The 14,113-nt window shown below is 40.3% G+C and overlaps 1 protein-coding gene across 1 annotated transcript in view; it reads right to left on the bottom strand.

Moving 5' to 3' along the window:
* Nucleotides 1-14,113, bottom strand: part of GPR158 (G protein-coupled receptor 158) — a gene marked incomplete at both ends in the record, with an annotated part of 172,116 nt that overhangs the window by 31,393 nt on the left and 126,610 nt on the right. Inside the window, 1 exon segment of the mRNA XM_083378725.1 lies at nucleotides 12,382-12,450. Within this exon segment, the coding sequence (XP_083234851.1) occupies nucleotides 12,382-12,450 (69 nt within the window).

Below are 14,113 nucleotides of genomic sequence, written 5' to 3'. Positions count from 1 at the left end.
GAGGCTTTGGGTGAGAGGTGTTTGCTGCCACCCAGTCTGGATGCAATCTGTCCAATGTTGTGATGAGCCTTCTTCCCTAGCGAAGCTCTGCTGAGCTCTTGCCTGTTGCTGTGCAAGGCGTAGTGTGCTGGCAAAGCAAGAAATCAGCCAGCCTATGGTGCCAATCTCCAGTCAATATGTGCTTGAGTGACTCCTTTGTAGTCTGCACCATACTTTCAGCCTGCCCATTAGTCGAGGGGTGAAAGGGAGCTGATGTAGCATGCCTTATGAGGTTAGTCCTCAAGAAGGCTTGAAACTCTGCTGCTGTGAACTGGGCCCTATTGTCCGATACTACGACGTCCTTTAGCCCATGTGTGGCAAAAAGCTTTCTAAGCACCTGGATGGTCTAGCAGTAGCCATGGTTGAATAGGAATTAATTCCAGCCATTTAGAGTGGCTGTTGACCACTGTCAAGAATAGCTGTCCCTGAAAGGGCCCAGCGAAGTCAATGTGAATCCTTGACCACGGTGTATGAGTTTCCTCCCATCTGTGGACAGGAGCATGTGGCATTTCTGGTCTGGACTGTTGACACGTGTAACACCCATGTACTTGGGCCTCAATAGCCTTATCTAACCCTGGCCACCATAGGTAGCTTCATGCCAATGCCTTCATCCGGCTATGCCCAGATGTCTCTCATGCAGAGATTGAAGTATACAGTTCCTTAATGAACTGGGAACAATAACCCTGCTCCCCCATAAAATACAGCCTTTGTGGGCTGAAAGCTCGTGTCTATGTGTGTAGCTCTGGAACTTAGGTCCAGGGCTGTTTTCAAGCCATCCAGTGTCAATCCATGACAAGACTGTACTTAAAACCTTATCTGCAGCAGTTTCTGCAGCCACATTCCCAGCATGGAGGGGAAATTCAGGCAAATCCTGAATTGACAAAATGCGAGCTGCTGGAATGGATCTGGCTCTACCTGTGGCAGTGGCAACCTGCTAAGGCCGTCTGCATGGCCCATGTCTTTGCCGGGTTTGTCATCCAGCCTGTAGCTGTAGGCTGACATGAAAATGGACCATCTTAACATCCTAGGGGACAGAATTTGAGGAATCTGCCTATCACTAGTAAATAGCCCCAGCAGTGGCTTGTGGTGAGTGAAGACCGTGAATTCCCTGCCATACAAGTAATCATGGAATTTCTTCACTCCAGCCACAATGGCCAAGGCCTCCTTGTCAATCTGAGCGTAATTGCGCTCAGCTGAGGACAATGTCCTTGAATAATAGGCAATGGGGACTTGAGTCCCATCACTTGACAAATGGCTTAGGACAGCCCCCACCCCATAAGGGGATGTGTCACATGCAATGCATACAGGCAATGACTCTATAAAGTGGGTGAGCACTGAATTGGAGGACAGTAGTGATTTTACTGCCTTAAAGCTGTTTTCGTGAACCTTGGTCCACTTCCATGAGGTGTTTTTGTCTAAGAACCAGTGTAACGGCTCTGCCACTGTGGTCTTGTTAGGAAGGAATGCATGGTAAAGCTAGGTGCCAGCTGAATGGCCTTCAGATTGGACTCAGATGGGTGGATGCCTTCAGCATCAATATGGAATCCTAGGAACTCAGTGGAAGGGACCCCAATGTTACATTTGTTTCTTTTTAATTTAAGTCCCGCTTCACAGAACCATTGTAGGATGGCTTTGAGCCTCCTTGCAAGCACCTCAGGGGACTCACCAGCAATGACTACATCATTGAAACAGGGGCAAACCCCCGGAATGCCCTTAAGTGTATGCTCCATAGCTCCTTGAAAAATCTCAGGGGTGACACTAATCCCAAACTGGAGGCGTTTGACTTTAAAAGCCTCCCTGTGGGTTATAATGGTTTGTGCAGCCGCTGTGGCCTTGTCCACAGGCAACTGCTGATAGGTCTGTGCCAAATCTAATTTAGCGAACATGGTCCCCCCTTGCAGCAATGCCAAGATGTGGCTAATGACTGTCACTGGGTATGCGTGCTGCTTAAGTGCCCTATTTATGGTGCACTTGTAATCAGTGCAAATCCTGACCTACCCATTGGTCTTAAGTGGTGTGACAATTGGGGTTTCCCATTCACCTCCATCTACGGGCTGTAGTACCCCCTGACTAACTAGCTTGTCTAGCTCTGCATCAATTTTATGTTTAAGCGCAAATGGCACTCTATGGGCTTGGATCCTAATAGGCATTACAGCAGGATCAAGTTTAAAGGCTATCGGAGGGGCCTCGTACTCTCCCAGGCTAGTGTCAAAAATGTCCGCAAACTCCTCGTATACTGATGCCAAGTTTGCCACTTGTGTTCGGTGGATTCTGGTGATTTGGATGCCCAGAGCATCAAACCAATCAATCCCTATTAAGCTCATTTTCTGGCCCTCCACTACAATCACATCCAGAGGCCCCAAAAACCCCTTGAACTTGACGGCCAAGGTGGCCTTGCCTTTGATGGCAACTCGGGAGTTTTGGAAGTCAGTCAAGATAATGTTGGATGGCCTAAGCTTGGCCCACCTCTTGCTGAGGTTGCAGATGAAATGGAAGGTTTTGAGGGAAATGATGGACACAGCTGAACCAGTGTCCAGTTCCATCTTGCAAGGAATGCCTTGCAGCTCGACTTGAAGTCGCAGTTTGGGGTTAAGGGGACAGTGAGCTCCCGTGCAGCAAACACTCCGATGGCTGGAACAAAACCCTACACTAAGCTGCCCTGGGGCCCCGGTACCACTCCTGATCAGAACATACGATTGGCGGTCCTTCTGGCGACCTCTACAGACTGATGTGATATGGCTGGTTTTCCCATAGGCCTGACACATGGCTGTCCAGAACCTGCAGTCCACTCATTGGTGGCAGCCGCCAAAGCCCGTACACCGAGGAAAAGGAACTGCCTTGTAAGGAGTCTTCGGTTCCTTGTTGTGGTGTCGTTTGATCTTGTCAACTTTATGGTCAAAGTCAACGTCTTCTGGGAGATCGGCATCCTCGTTGTGCACGGCTTCCTCGTGCTGAGTGATTTTGGTATGGCTTTCATGGCTCCGCCGGCAGCTTCATCCGCCATGATTTCTTTTAAGGCTTCCTGGAGCAACAGAGTCTCTTTTGCAAAGAGTTTCTGTTGTAGCTCCCTGCTCTGAAGTCCACAGATGAGTGAGTCTCAAAGCCTTTCTTCTAAATCCGAAAATTGGCACAGGCACAAAGCTTGTCTCAAAGCCACGATGAATTCCATTGCCGTCTCTCCGGATTGTTGAACTCGTTGTTCTAAGGCATGCCTACAAGCTATCACTGACATTTAGGGCTGGAAATGGTCGCCAAGCCATTTATTCAGGTCCGTTTAAGTAACGGACTCCAGCTGCATCATTGTGACCAAGTGCTCCGTGATATCGAATGTTGCAGGCCCGCAAGTCCACAGAGGAGTGTTGTGGCCTCAAGTCCATCTTTGGTGACTTGGTTTGTGCAGAGGTAGTTTTCGACCCTCGAGATGTAGGATGCCCATTTCTCTGGGTGAGTAACTTCAAACTCCTCAAGCTTTTCAACTTTCACCATCTTTGGGAATTCTTCATGGCTTGGGCCTTGTCCTGCTTCTTCTGTATGCCCTGGGACTGGTCAGCAAGGCGGGTGGTCGCTAGCGTGGCTTGCTAGGCTGACCGAAGGGGGGGGAAATGCGTTCCCTGCCAGGCGCATAGCTGGCCTCATCCCCTAGTGACTTTCAGCTCTTCCAAAGAAGCAGGATCCCACCTTTGTCGCCAGTGTTGTGTAGTGGATTCTTGGGAAGCAGGAGTCGAGATGAGAGGGTTCAAACAGGAACATTGCTTTATTGTAATAACAGGAACAGAACTGAGAACAGAGGCTTCTATGCAGCTACTTATATGGTTGGCCACTAGGCGGCAGCCAATAGGTTTAAAGGAACCTATTCCCACCCCAGAGCCAACCAATGATCATCCTGGAGACTGCATGTCTGGGCAGCCAGCAACCATTACACAGCAATCTCAAGCAGCATTCAAAGACACGTGAAAACAGTTCAAGTAAAAGGCCCAATACATTACACATACTGTGGACAATACATAACTTCTAGCTTCAAGCAACTGCTTGTCCAGTTGTTACAGGTGTGGTAATTATGATCTCTGAAGGGACGCGTTGGCTCAGTGGGTTAGGATGCTGAGCTTGTCAATCAGAAGGTCGGCAGTTTGGCAGGTCGAATCCCAAGTGCTGCGTAACAGAGTGAGCGCCTGTTACTCATCCCAGCTTCTGCCAACCTAGCAGTTCGAAAGCACATAAAAATGCAAGTAGAAAAATAGGGACCACTACGGTGGGAAGGTAACAGCGTTCCGTGCGCCTTTGGCATCTAGTCATGCCAGCCAAATGACCACGGAGACATCCTCGGACAGGCGCTGACTCTTCAGCTTTGAAACGGGGATGAGCATTGGCCCCTAGAATTGGAAACGACTAGCAGGCATGTGCGGGGGAACTTTTACCTTTACCTAATTGTGATCTCTAGCCACCATTTTGCAGTTCCATAAAATTCTGGGCTTAATTTGTCCTGGTGCATTTGTCAGTGAAAATAGCGTAGGCTACATATAAAATATTATGAAAATAACAGCCAGAATTTTTATCTTCCAGATAATTTGGTTGGTTATTTGAAGGCATTTTAAATGTTCAAATAATATTAAAGCTTATTTCAGATGTGTAAAATTAATTACAGGAGAGTAAACTGTGGGAGTGAAGGGAAAATCAAAGTGCAGAACTTTTAATTATTTTTCTAGCTGTTCTGGGGAACAGGTATTAAAGAAAAAGTGTCCTTAAATGCCATTCTCAACTAATAAGTATCACAATAATTAATGGTTTCTGAAGCAAAGTTGCTTAAGGTCACTCATACAAATTCTAAAGAAAGTTAGTGGATTGGATTTTCAAAACCATCCTGGCGACCCTACAGCCCCCATTTCAATTGGAATTCATTTTAATTGGGGCTATGTTTCTGGAACACTGATCCTAAACAAATTATGGCAGGTTGCATGGGTTACAGTGGAACATTTTATGATCCAATATGTATGTACAGATGTTCTTTAGATCAGTCTAAAAATACATATCTCCAAAGTGTTTAATTTTTCAAACATTTTTTTAAATAATGGAAAATTTATATTTTCTATTGTATTATACATAAACTTTTTACACAACTTATCAAACTTTCACAATTGATTAAGTTATTCTATATCCACCAAGATATGCTTTTTTAATGCAGCTTTCTTATTTTACATTATTTAAATAAAATATAGTCATAACAACCCAACTCATCCAAGTATACTTTAAAGTTTTATACAGCTTTCCAAATGTATGTTAACTTTTTGCATACTGCAGTGGTCACTTTTGGTAGGTTGTTTCAATGTCCTCAATTTACAATCTGCATTGGGATTGACACTTCCATTTTTTAAGTTGAGCAGTTGTTAACTGAGTCACACCAGTTTTACAACCTTTTTTGCTGTGGTTGTTAAGCAAATCACATTATCATTAAACTAATCTGGGTTCCTCCAGATTTTATTTCTCAGAAACCCTCCAGGAAGGTCACAAATGGTGATTGCATGACCTTGGGATGTTGCAACTATTGTAAATAGATGCTGCTTGTCAAGCACTCAAATTTTGATCAGGAGATGCTGGGACAGTTATAAGTGTCAAGTGGTCATTGTAGATATTTGCACCCATTCAAGAATGGCCATTTTTGTTTCTATGCATCACTTTTTTCAAGGTGGAAAGACTTAGTTACAATGGTAATCAGTAAATCATTGTAAGACCTGGAAGACCTGGTTAGAGACAGACCATCCTGGAGGAAATCTATCTGTATAGTCAACTAAGAGCTGATGACAACTTCTTGGCACATAATCAATCAATCAAAAAGAAAAGCAACTCTGAGTATGAAATAAAACTGCCAGGCATTGCCTACATTGAAAAGTAGAGTAGAGTAGAGTAGAGTAGAGTAGAGTAGAGTAGAGTAGAGTAGAGTAGAATAGAATAGAATAGAATAGAATAGAATAGAATAGAATAGAATAGAATAGAATAGAATAGAATAGAATAGAATAGAATAGAATAGAATAGAATAGAATAGAATAGAATAGAATAGAATAGCTGGAAGGGACCTTGGAGGTCTTCTAGTTCAGCCCCCTGCTCAAGCAGGAGGACCTATACCATTTCAGACAATTGACTGTCTAGTCTCTTCTTAAAAACCTCCAGTGATGGAGCACCCATGATTTCTGAAGTGAAGTTGTTCCATTGGTTAATTGTCAGGAAGTCTCTCCTTAATTCCAGGTTGCTTCTCTCTTTGATCAGTTTCCAACCGCTGTTTCTTGTCCTGTCCTCTGGTGCTTTGGTGAATGTGACCCCTCTTCTTGATGGCAGCCCCTCAAATACTAGAATACTGCTATCATATGTCCCCTATTTCTTCTTTTCTTTAGACTAGCCAAACCCAAATCCTGTAGCAGTTCTTCATATGATTTCTTAGGTTAACTCTGAGTTTCTTAAAGTCAGCTCTTTTGAAGTTTAAGACACTGGTTGGGTTGTTTTCTATTGTTAGTGTTTGCATTATATTAAATTCCAGTATGACATGGTCACTTTCACCCAAGATTCCGGCAACTTCAACTCCCTCTATCACTTCTTCTCTATTAGTAAGAATTAAGTCCAGTATAGCTTTATGTCTAGTTTCCTCCTCCAGTTTTTGGGTGACAAAGTTGTCGGCTAGGTTGGTTAGGAATCTGTTTGATCTCCCACTCGCTGCAGAGTTTGTTCCCAGTTGTTATCTGAATAATTGAAGTCTCCCATTACTACTGTGGTATGCTTCCTACATACATTGCTTAACTGGTTGGCAAAGAGTTCATCTATTTCTTCTGATTGGTTGGGTGGTCTGTAATATACACCTATGGCAATGTCACTTTTTTTCTCTTTTATATTGACCCATATACATTCTGGAGAGATTTTATCTTTGATCATGTGCATTTCTGTAGATATGTAGCATTCTCTTACAAATAGTGCAACTCCCACTCCTCTTTTTGTACTGTATACCTGTTTCTTTTGAACACTTTGTATCCATCCATCAGTCCATTCCATTCATGGGTTTTGTCCCACCAGGTTTCTGTAATGCCACTTATGTCATACCCTCCCTCGTGTACTATTGCTTCTGGTTCACCCTGTTTGTTCCTGAGCTTTGAGCATTTGTATATAAGCATTTAAGACTTTTATGCCTGTCCGTCGGTATGTTTCGTTGCATCTCCTGATGGTTTGAGTTTTTCTTTTTTTCTCATCACTGCCTACCTCGTTTGATTTGTTTTCTTGGGATTTATGATTGGTTTTGGTTCTAGAGATTCTAAAGATTGGTCTAAAGTATATTTATAATAAGTTGCTTAGGTGCTTCAAAAATTCCAGTTAACCATTCACTTGCCTTGCATGTTCATGAAAAATACCAGATGATATATGGAAAACTCAGGTCTTCTCATTTGCAGAGAGGCCAAATTTCCTGGGAGGGTATAGGTTGCAAGGCCACTGAATTTTTTTACTAGCAGATACTGGAAGTATTTAGGAGCATGCTGGAAGTAAATTTTTGAGTCTCTTTTGAAATAGGGGCATGAAAAGAACCATGGCAAGCTAATGAACATCCCAGTCTTATGATGGGTCAGAATCACCCTTTGCTGGGAGACTACTGAAATGCAGTTCAACATATCTACAGAGTACTATGTAGGAGAAATTGTCATTATGCAAATTGAAACTGGAAACAGACAGTAAATAAAGACGGAATATAAAATATTTTGCATATAAATCTCATTGTATATATTAACAAAAAAGCTTTATAATGAATGTATAAACCTTAGATGACAACAGCAAATACTTATTTCAAGCAAAAGGATGAAAACAAAGCTGTCTAATAGAAAAGTGTAGCATCAGCACATTTGTATGTGATCATACTTGAGTAGATCTGTATATATCTCTTCCTTCCTCCCAGATATTTCCTAATATAGATTTATAACCAAAGTTGCCTTTCCAACTATATTAGTCTAATGTAAAAGTTTGGTAGAAGTTCTAACCCAAATTACAATCTTTTAGACATTAAAAAAAAACCTTGCTTGTTGATAAATGAATAAAGAATTGGTATTTGGCAGCCCAATCAGTCAATAGTCTATTCTGCTTAGCAAGACAATTTTAACCCCTAGATTGCTGCGTATAGAGGTTTATAGTTCACCAGAAAAGAGCTTGAAAAGATGAGTTCTTTGAAATACAGAGGTTTCCCTGATATCTTTGGAAGGCAGAAAAATGCCATCAGCCCCCGTTCAAGACCTTACCCTTAGTAATATGGAGCTGGTTCAAATAATCCGTATCCCTTTTGCTTTTAAAGAGTACAGTGAAATTACGGTACAGTGAGATTGGCACCCAGCTCCCACACCAACTGGCATGAGATAAGAAAACAACAACAACATTGATGCTAGGAGATTATTTCAAGGAAAGATATTGTAGTTCTGTAATGTCAGAGCCCAAATTCCTACTTATAATCTTCCCTTTGATATGCACCGAGAAAAAGCATCAACAAATAGCAGAAAGTTGAGACCTGAGGCCAAATGTTGACTGCCAGCATCTTTTCTGTGGCCCCCTACTGATATCCATATATATCCATAAAACACCAGAAAACCTCTCCCTAAATGGCTCCTAACTTGCCCTACCTTTGGAAAGCAGCCCTCAAAATAACAGAAGCTGCACATCTCCACGCATAATTTTTCTCAGTTTTGATATGCCATGAACTGTCTGTGAGTTTCTTCTCCAGCCTCTGCAATCTAGCAGCAGTTCCCTTTGTTTGTCATCTTGTTTATAAGCTCCCCAGAACCATATGATTCTCAGAACCATATGATGCCAGAAATAAGCTAAGGTGTTTAGTGACATCTTTCATTTACATGTTCCAGAAAAACCATCTGTTCTTTAAAAGTAGGTGTTCCAGCCAAAACAACTATCCTTCTTTCCTGCATTCTTTCACAGTGTACCCACATACAATAAAAATAACCTTTCCCCCCACTGTAAATCAGCTCACTATACATGCTGCTTGATTTCGGAAAGAAGAAATGCAGACAGTTTTCTTGTTTTATGGTAAAGGTAGGGAGAGCCATAGAAAATTTCAGCTTACACACATTTCCTTGATATTCCTTGAGTATAAATAAAATAGGATTTACTGTGGCTGGAAATCTAAATCTAAATCTAAAATCTAATCAGTTTCTTACTCTCATTTAAAAGCATGAAAATATGAATCATATCAAGAGCCTTCTTAGACCAACCTTTTGTTTCTCACAGTGGCCAATTAGATGCTTCTGGAGTATTTACAGGCAGGTGGTGGAAACATATTCCTGACACACAATTATTTTCCTGGAACTAGTATACACTACTATGGAATGGAAACACTACTCCCAACCTGAAGATAACTTTGAGTTTTCAGGCCACAATTGACAGATCTGTTTCTCATGAATATATCCTTTTTTGAAGCCCTCTAAGATAATGGTCAAGGGACGCAGTGGCTCAGTGGGTTAGGACGCTGAGCTTGTTGATCAGAAGGTCGGCAGTTTGGCGGGTCGAATCCCGAGTGCCACATAACAAAGTGAGCACCTGTTACTCATCCCAGCTTCTGCCAACCTAGCAGTTTGAAAGCATGTAAAAATGCAAGTAGAAAAATAGAGACCACTACGGTGGGAAGGTAACAGCGTTCCGTGCGCCTTTGGCATCTAGTCATGCCAGCCACATGACCACGGAGACGTCCTTGGACAAGCTCTTTGGCTTTGAAACAGAGATGAGCACCAGCCCCTAGAGTTAGAAATGACTAGCACGCATGTGTGGGGGAACCTTTACCTTTAAGATAATGGTCACCAACAAATTGCATGGAATGAATTCTATGAGTTTTATGAACAAATACTTTTGGATGCCCTAAATTCGCTTCCAATTAGGTTAATGTTGAGAGAGAGGGAGAGAGGGAGGGAGAGAGAGAGAGAGAGATTATCCATTTTCTCTGTAGCATGCATAATTTTATCCATTTTCTATGTACCATGCATGATTTTATTTTTCTGATAACAAAGATGTTCAAGGCCCAGGGTAATGCAAATTTCTCTCTTTTGTCCTTGTTTTAGGTCTGTCAGAGGTTTTTTTTTTAAATGTGGCAACCAGAATTTCATTCAGTGCTCCAGATGGAGATGCACCACAGAATTGAATAAGGGTATTACAATATTGGCCATTTTATTTTCAATACTTTCCTAATGATCTCTAGCATGAAATTGCTCTTTTCATAGCTGTTGCGTAGCGAGTTGACATCTTTATAGAGCTATCCATTTTCTGTATTTCCTTATTTGGAATAATCAAGATACGATTGAAAACTTGGATTTTTATTTTTGATTAAGAATAATTTACTGTTATACTAAGCTATACATGTGGTGAATTTTAATCATTATTTGTGTAAATATTCAACTTGACCTGCTTCTGCCAGATGGCTTGGGGCCCCAATGGGCAATGGAGATAGTTGATCAATTAAGAAGCAATCCCACCCCCATTATGCATCCAGATCCCTCCTCCCCATCTTTTAACTATAGTTTTATCTTAATTGTAATTCCATTTTTATCATTTTAGAAATATTTATCTCATGGTTGTAAGCCATCCAGAATCACTTTGAAACAAGATGGCAAATAAATTTAATAAACAAACATTCTACAGCATTATTAACAAACATGTTAATCAGTGGTTAATCTTAAATGATAGCAGAAACATCAAAATTCCCAATGCTGGAGAAGAAGATGGGACAGAGAAAGTCCAAAGAGAAGAAAACTTCATTTCTATTATGAGAAAACTTTTATTTTACCCTAAATGTTTCTAGTTTTTCTCAAAGAAAAGTATCTACACTTGGAAAACTATCAATATTTTAAGGCTCCAAAAACCATAGTCATCCATGCCTAACTCTGTTGAAACCAAAATTCCAAAGCAAGTGTTGTTACAATGCACACTTGACCTCTTTGTGCTTGCATCAAGATGTCACTAGAAGAAAGGTATGAAATTTGTGTCATGCTGTTATGATGGGTTTCTTGCCCCATTTGCAGATAAATATGCCAGGATCCATTATGGATTTTAATCAATGCCTAAAATTGCCCCAATCATCATTCCAAATCTCATGGATTCCTGCACATGAACAGAAATCCCATAAGATTTCCAAGATATTTTTTCTTTCTAGCCCCTGGATGTTACCAAATTAGGTAACATCTTCAGTGGGGTATTCAGGTGAAGTGTCTGGTTCACTTGGCCTGGCTGGTCTGTTGGTTTTGTCACTGCGATACATTGATTTAGAACCAGCTTATGAACAATAAGGAAATGGACCATCCGAATCACCAACCAATGACAAAACTGACCACCCCTTCACCAGTTGAAATATGCACCTCACAGCAACCAATCAGAAGTCCAAAGTCACAAGATCAGAATCAGTCTTGTGATTCAACCAGTCACAAGACCAACCGACCATCCAGAACAAATAAGACACCTCACCCCCAAACCCGCTGAAGATATTACCTAGTTTGGTAACGAAATGTCCAGGAGTTAAAGAGCAAGCTCAGAGAACAGACCCCTGCCAAAACCTACAATCCAAGCTATGAATATTTTCAACAATTTCTAAGCAGAACTACTGTGTTCTAAATGTCAGGCCATCTGAATTCAGGACTCCAATGAAATGTTTACACAATCATTCTAGAGAACTATTTCAAAGTTATCATCATGCCAGTATTTTGGGGCATCATATCCATACGGTTTATATCAATTTCAAATGAAGTTTTTATCAAATGATCATGATGGTACAGGGTAGATAGATGCTTTTTGGAATATCATTCCCAGATGTGCCAACTTCTGTGTATTGCAAGGATTTGCTTTATCCCTAATAATATTTTTTTGTTTAAAAAATATTTGCCATTGTCTCATTTAGTAATAGGACTTTGTTCTTCCGAACCAGTACAAAATCAGTTATTCCAGAAGGAATTATTGTGCTGGGTAGCAGGATTGGAAAGACAGAGAAGATACAGAAGCCTTCAATATTATATGAAGGAGAAATACTCCGACAGCATTTTTGGGGGGGGTGATGGTGGTGAGAAGATAAGTGAATAAATGTGTTTCAAATTTTCATCTGTGAAATATTGGAAGAATAAGTAGTGAGTTAGAGGTATAGCTTAATGTCTTGTCTTTTACATTTTAAGAATAGAATATAAAAGAGGAAGAAATAAAATGCTATGAAAATAAATTCAGTTTATATTGTTTTAACTGTTGTTGTTGTTAGTTGTTTTCCAATGGATTGTCACTTGCCATAACACTCTGGTGGTGGTGCTATAAATATTTTAAACAAATAAATGAAATAATAGCACAACTCACCGGAAAATAAAGAAGCAGTGATCCAAATAGAATAGTCTCCAGTAGAATAAGTCCTGATGCCCTGATGCTCTAGAACAAAGAAAACAGATACAAGAATTTAAAGCTTTACTTTCTGTATTTAAATTATATAAATCCAAATGTCTATAATCTAGATATTACATTGATAGACCACTCTACATATTCATTATAATTTATAATTTTTAGCACCTATCATGCAATCCAATTTACATTTCATTTAATCCAGACAGTAAGTATTGAGATATAAACTACTTTCAGATGCACTATGCTTGCTTATAACTAAGTTCCTCACTCTGGGACTTATTTTCTCTTTAATTTGTTTATGCTTGTAGCAATAACTATATTAATATCTTGGCAATAAAATCCAGCATAAATTGATGGGTTCCATTTTAAGTAGTTTTCCTAATTAATGCTCAGAGTCTACTCAGTTAGACATCACATCTACAATTTGAAAATATGCAGAAGTAATAATTTCTCCCCAAACTATTCAAAGTCAATATGGATTATGCATTCCCTATTGCTTGAATTTCTGTAATTAACATCATTATCCTAGAAGAAATGTTGTTTTTCTAAGAAATATCCCACTCTTCTGATTAGGAGCTATAATGCTACATTCAGTATACTTTAGAAGTATTCCTGAAATTTGCACTGCATATATGCTTGAGTTTTATTTCACATTTTCCATGTCAACTTGTATATCTTCTGATTATTTTAATCCTAAAAGCAACACATTAATTATCTCATTATCATTTGGGACAATTAACAATTCTTAATTGACATGACAGAACTTTCTGAGTTTAAGCAGAGCTTTTAAAGCAACATGATTACCTTTCTATTGTTTCAACATCCCACTATACTAATCATATAAATAACACATTAACTATCAGACAGTAAATACAATTGGACGTTAACATCAAACTACTGAGGGCGGCCATCTGGAACTTTGGAAAGGAGAGTTATCCAGATGCTAGTGACACTCTGCTGTTCTGCTACTTAGCTTGTAAGTCCAAGGAAGCAATCAGTATTCCTGAATATTGTGCAATTTCAATAATGAGATGGTTGGGGGTTGAGGGAAAAAAGGGTGAAAGTAATCCAGACAATGTGGAGGTGCTGTTGGTAAGGAAAAATTGGTCCCTGGAATTAGGCTGAATCCTGCTCTGCATGGGAGGATATTTTTCCATGAGGAACATGTTTGCAGTTAGGAGTGATTCTTAATCTCCACCTGCCACTATATTGGCAAAAAACAGCCATAGGGAGGAGTATATCTGCACAATTACATTAGTGTGTTACACTACTATTTCCAGCAATAATTATACAGACCTGTATTAACCATTAAGCAACATAAGTATATGCTGAGGGCATCAAGGAAAGAGGGACACCACATAATTTCCCCCCTATTTCCCCTTAACTCTTTCACTACCACACTTGACTTTACTTGGTTTTTTGTAATTGTCCTTCCTTGATTTATTCAACTTGGATCTGCAATGTAAAAAAATTGCTGCTTTTGGCATGATGAATGACTAAAGTTTAAAAGTTTTGTTTGATGGTAACAAATATCACATTTGTTCCCATCTCATGGTGTTAGAGTTTTACTTCTGCCAAGGGGAACCCTTTCTGGCTGTACTTAGGGCATCAGTTGGTCTTAATATGGCCCTGCAATTATCTATGCCTTAGTTGCAACTTCCTTTCACTCACCTAATCAATGGTACATAGG

This window comes from Vipera ursinii (assembly GCF_947247035.1).
Source record: "Vipera ursinii genome assembly, chromosome: Z".
Lineage (NCBI taxonomy): Eukaryota > Metazoa > Chordata > Lepidosauria > Squamata > Viperidae > Vipera > Vipera ursinii.
The sequence above is the reverse complement of the archived record's forward strand: the minus strand, read 5'-3'. Positions and strand labels throughout refer to the sequence as shown.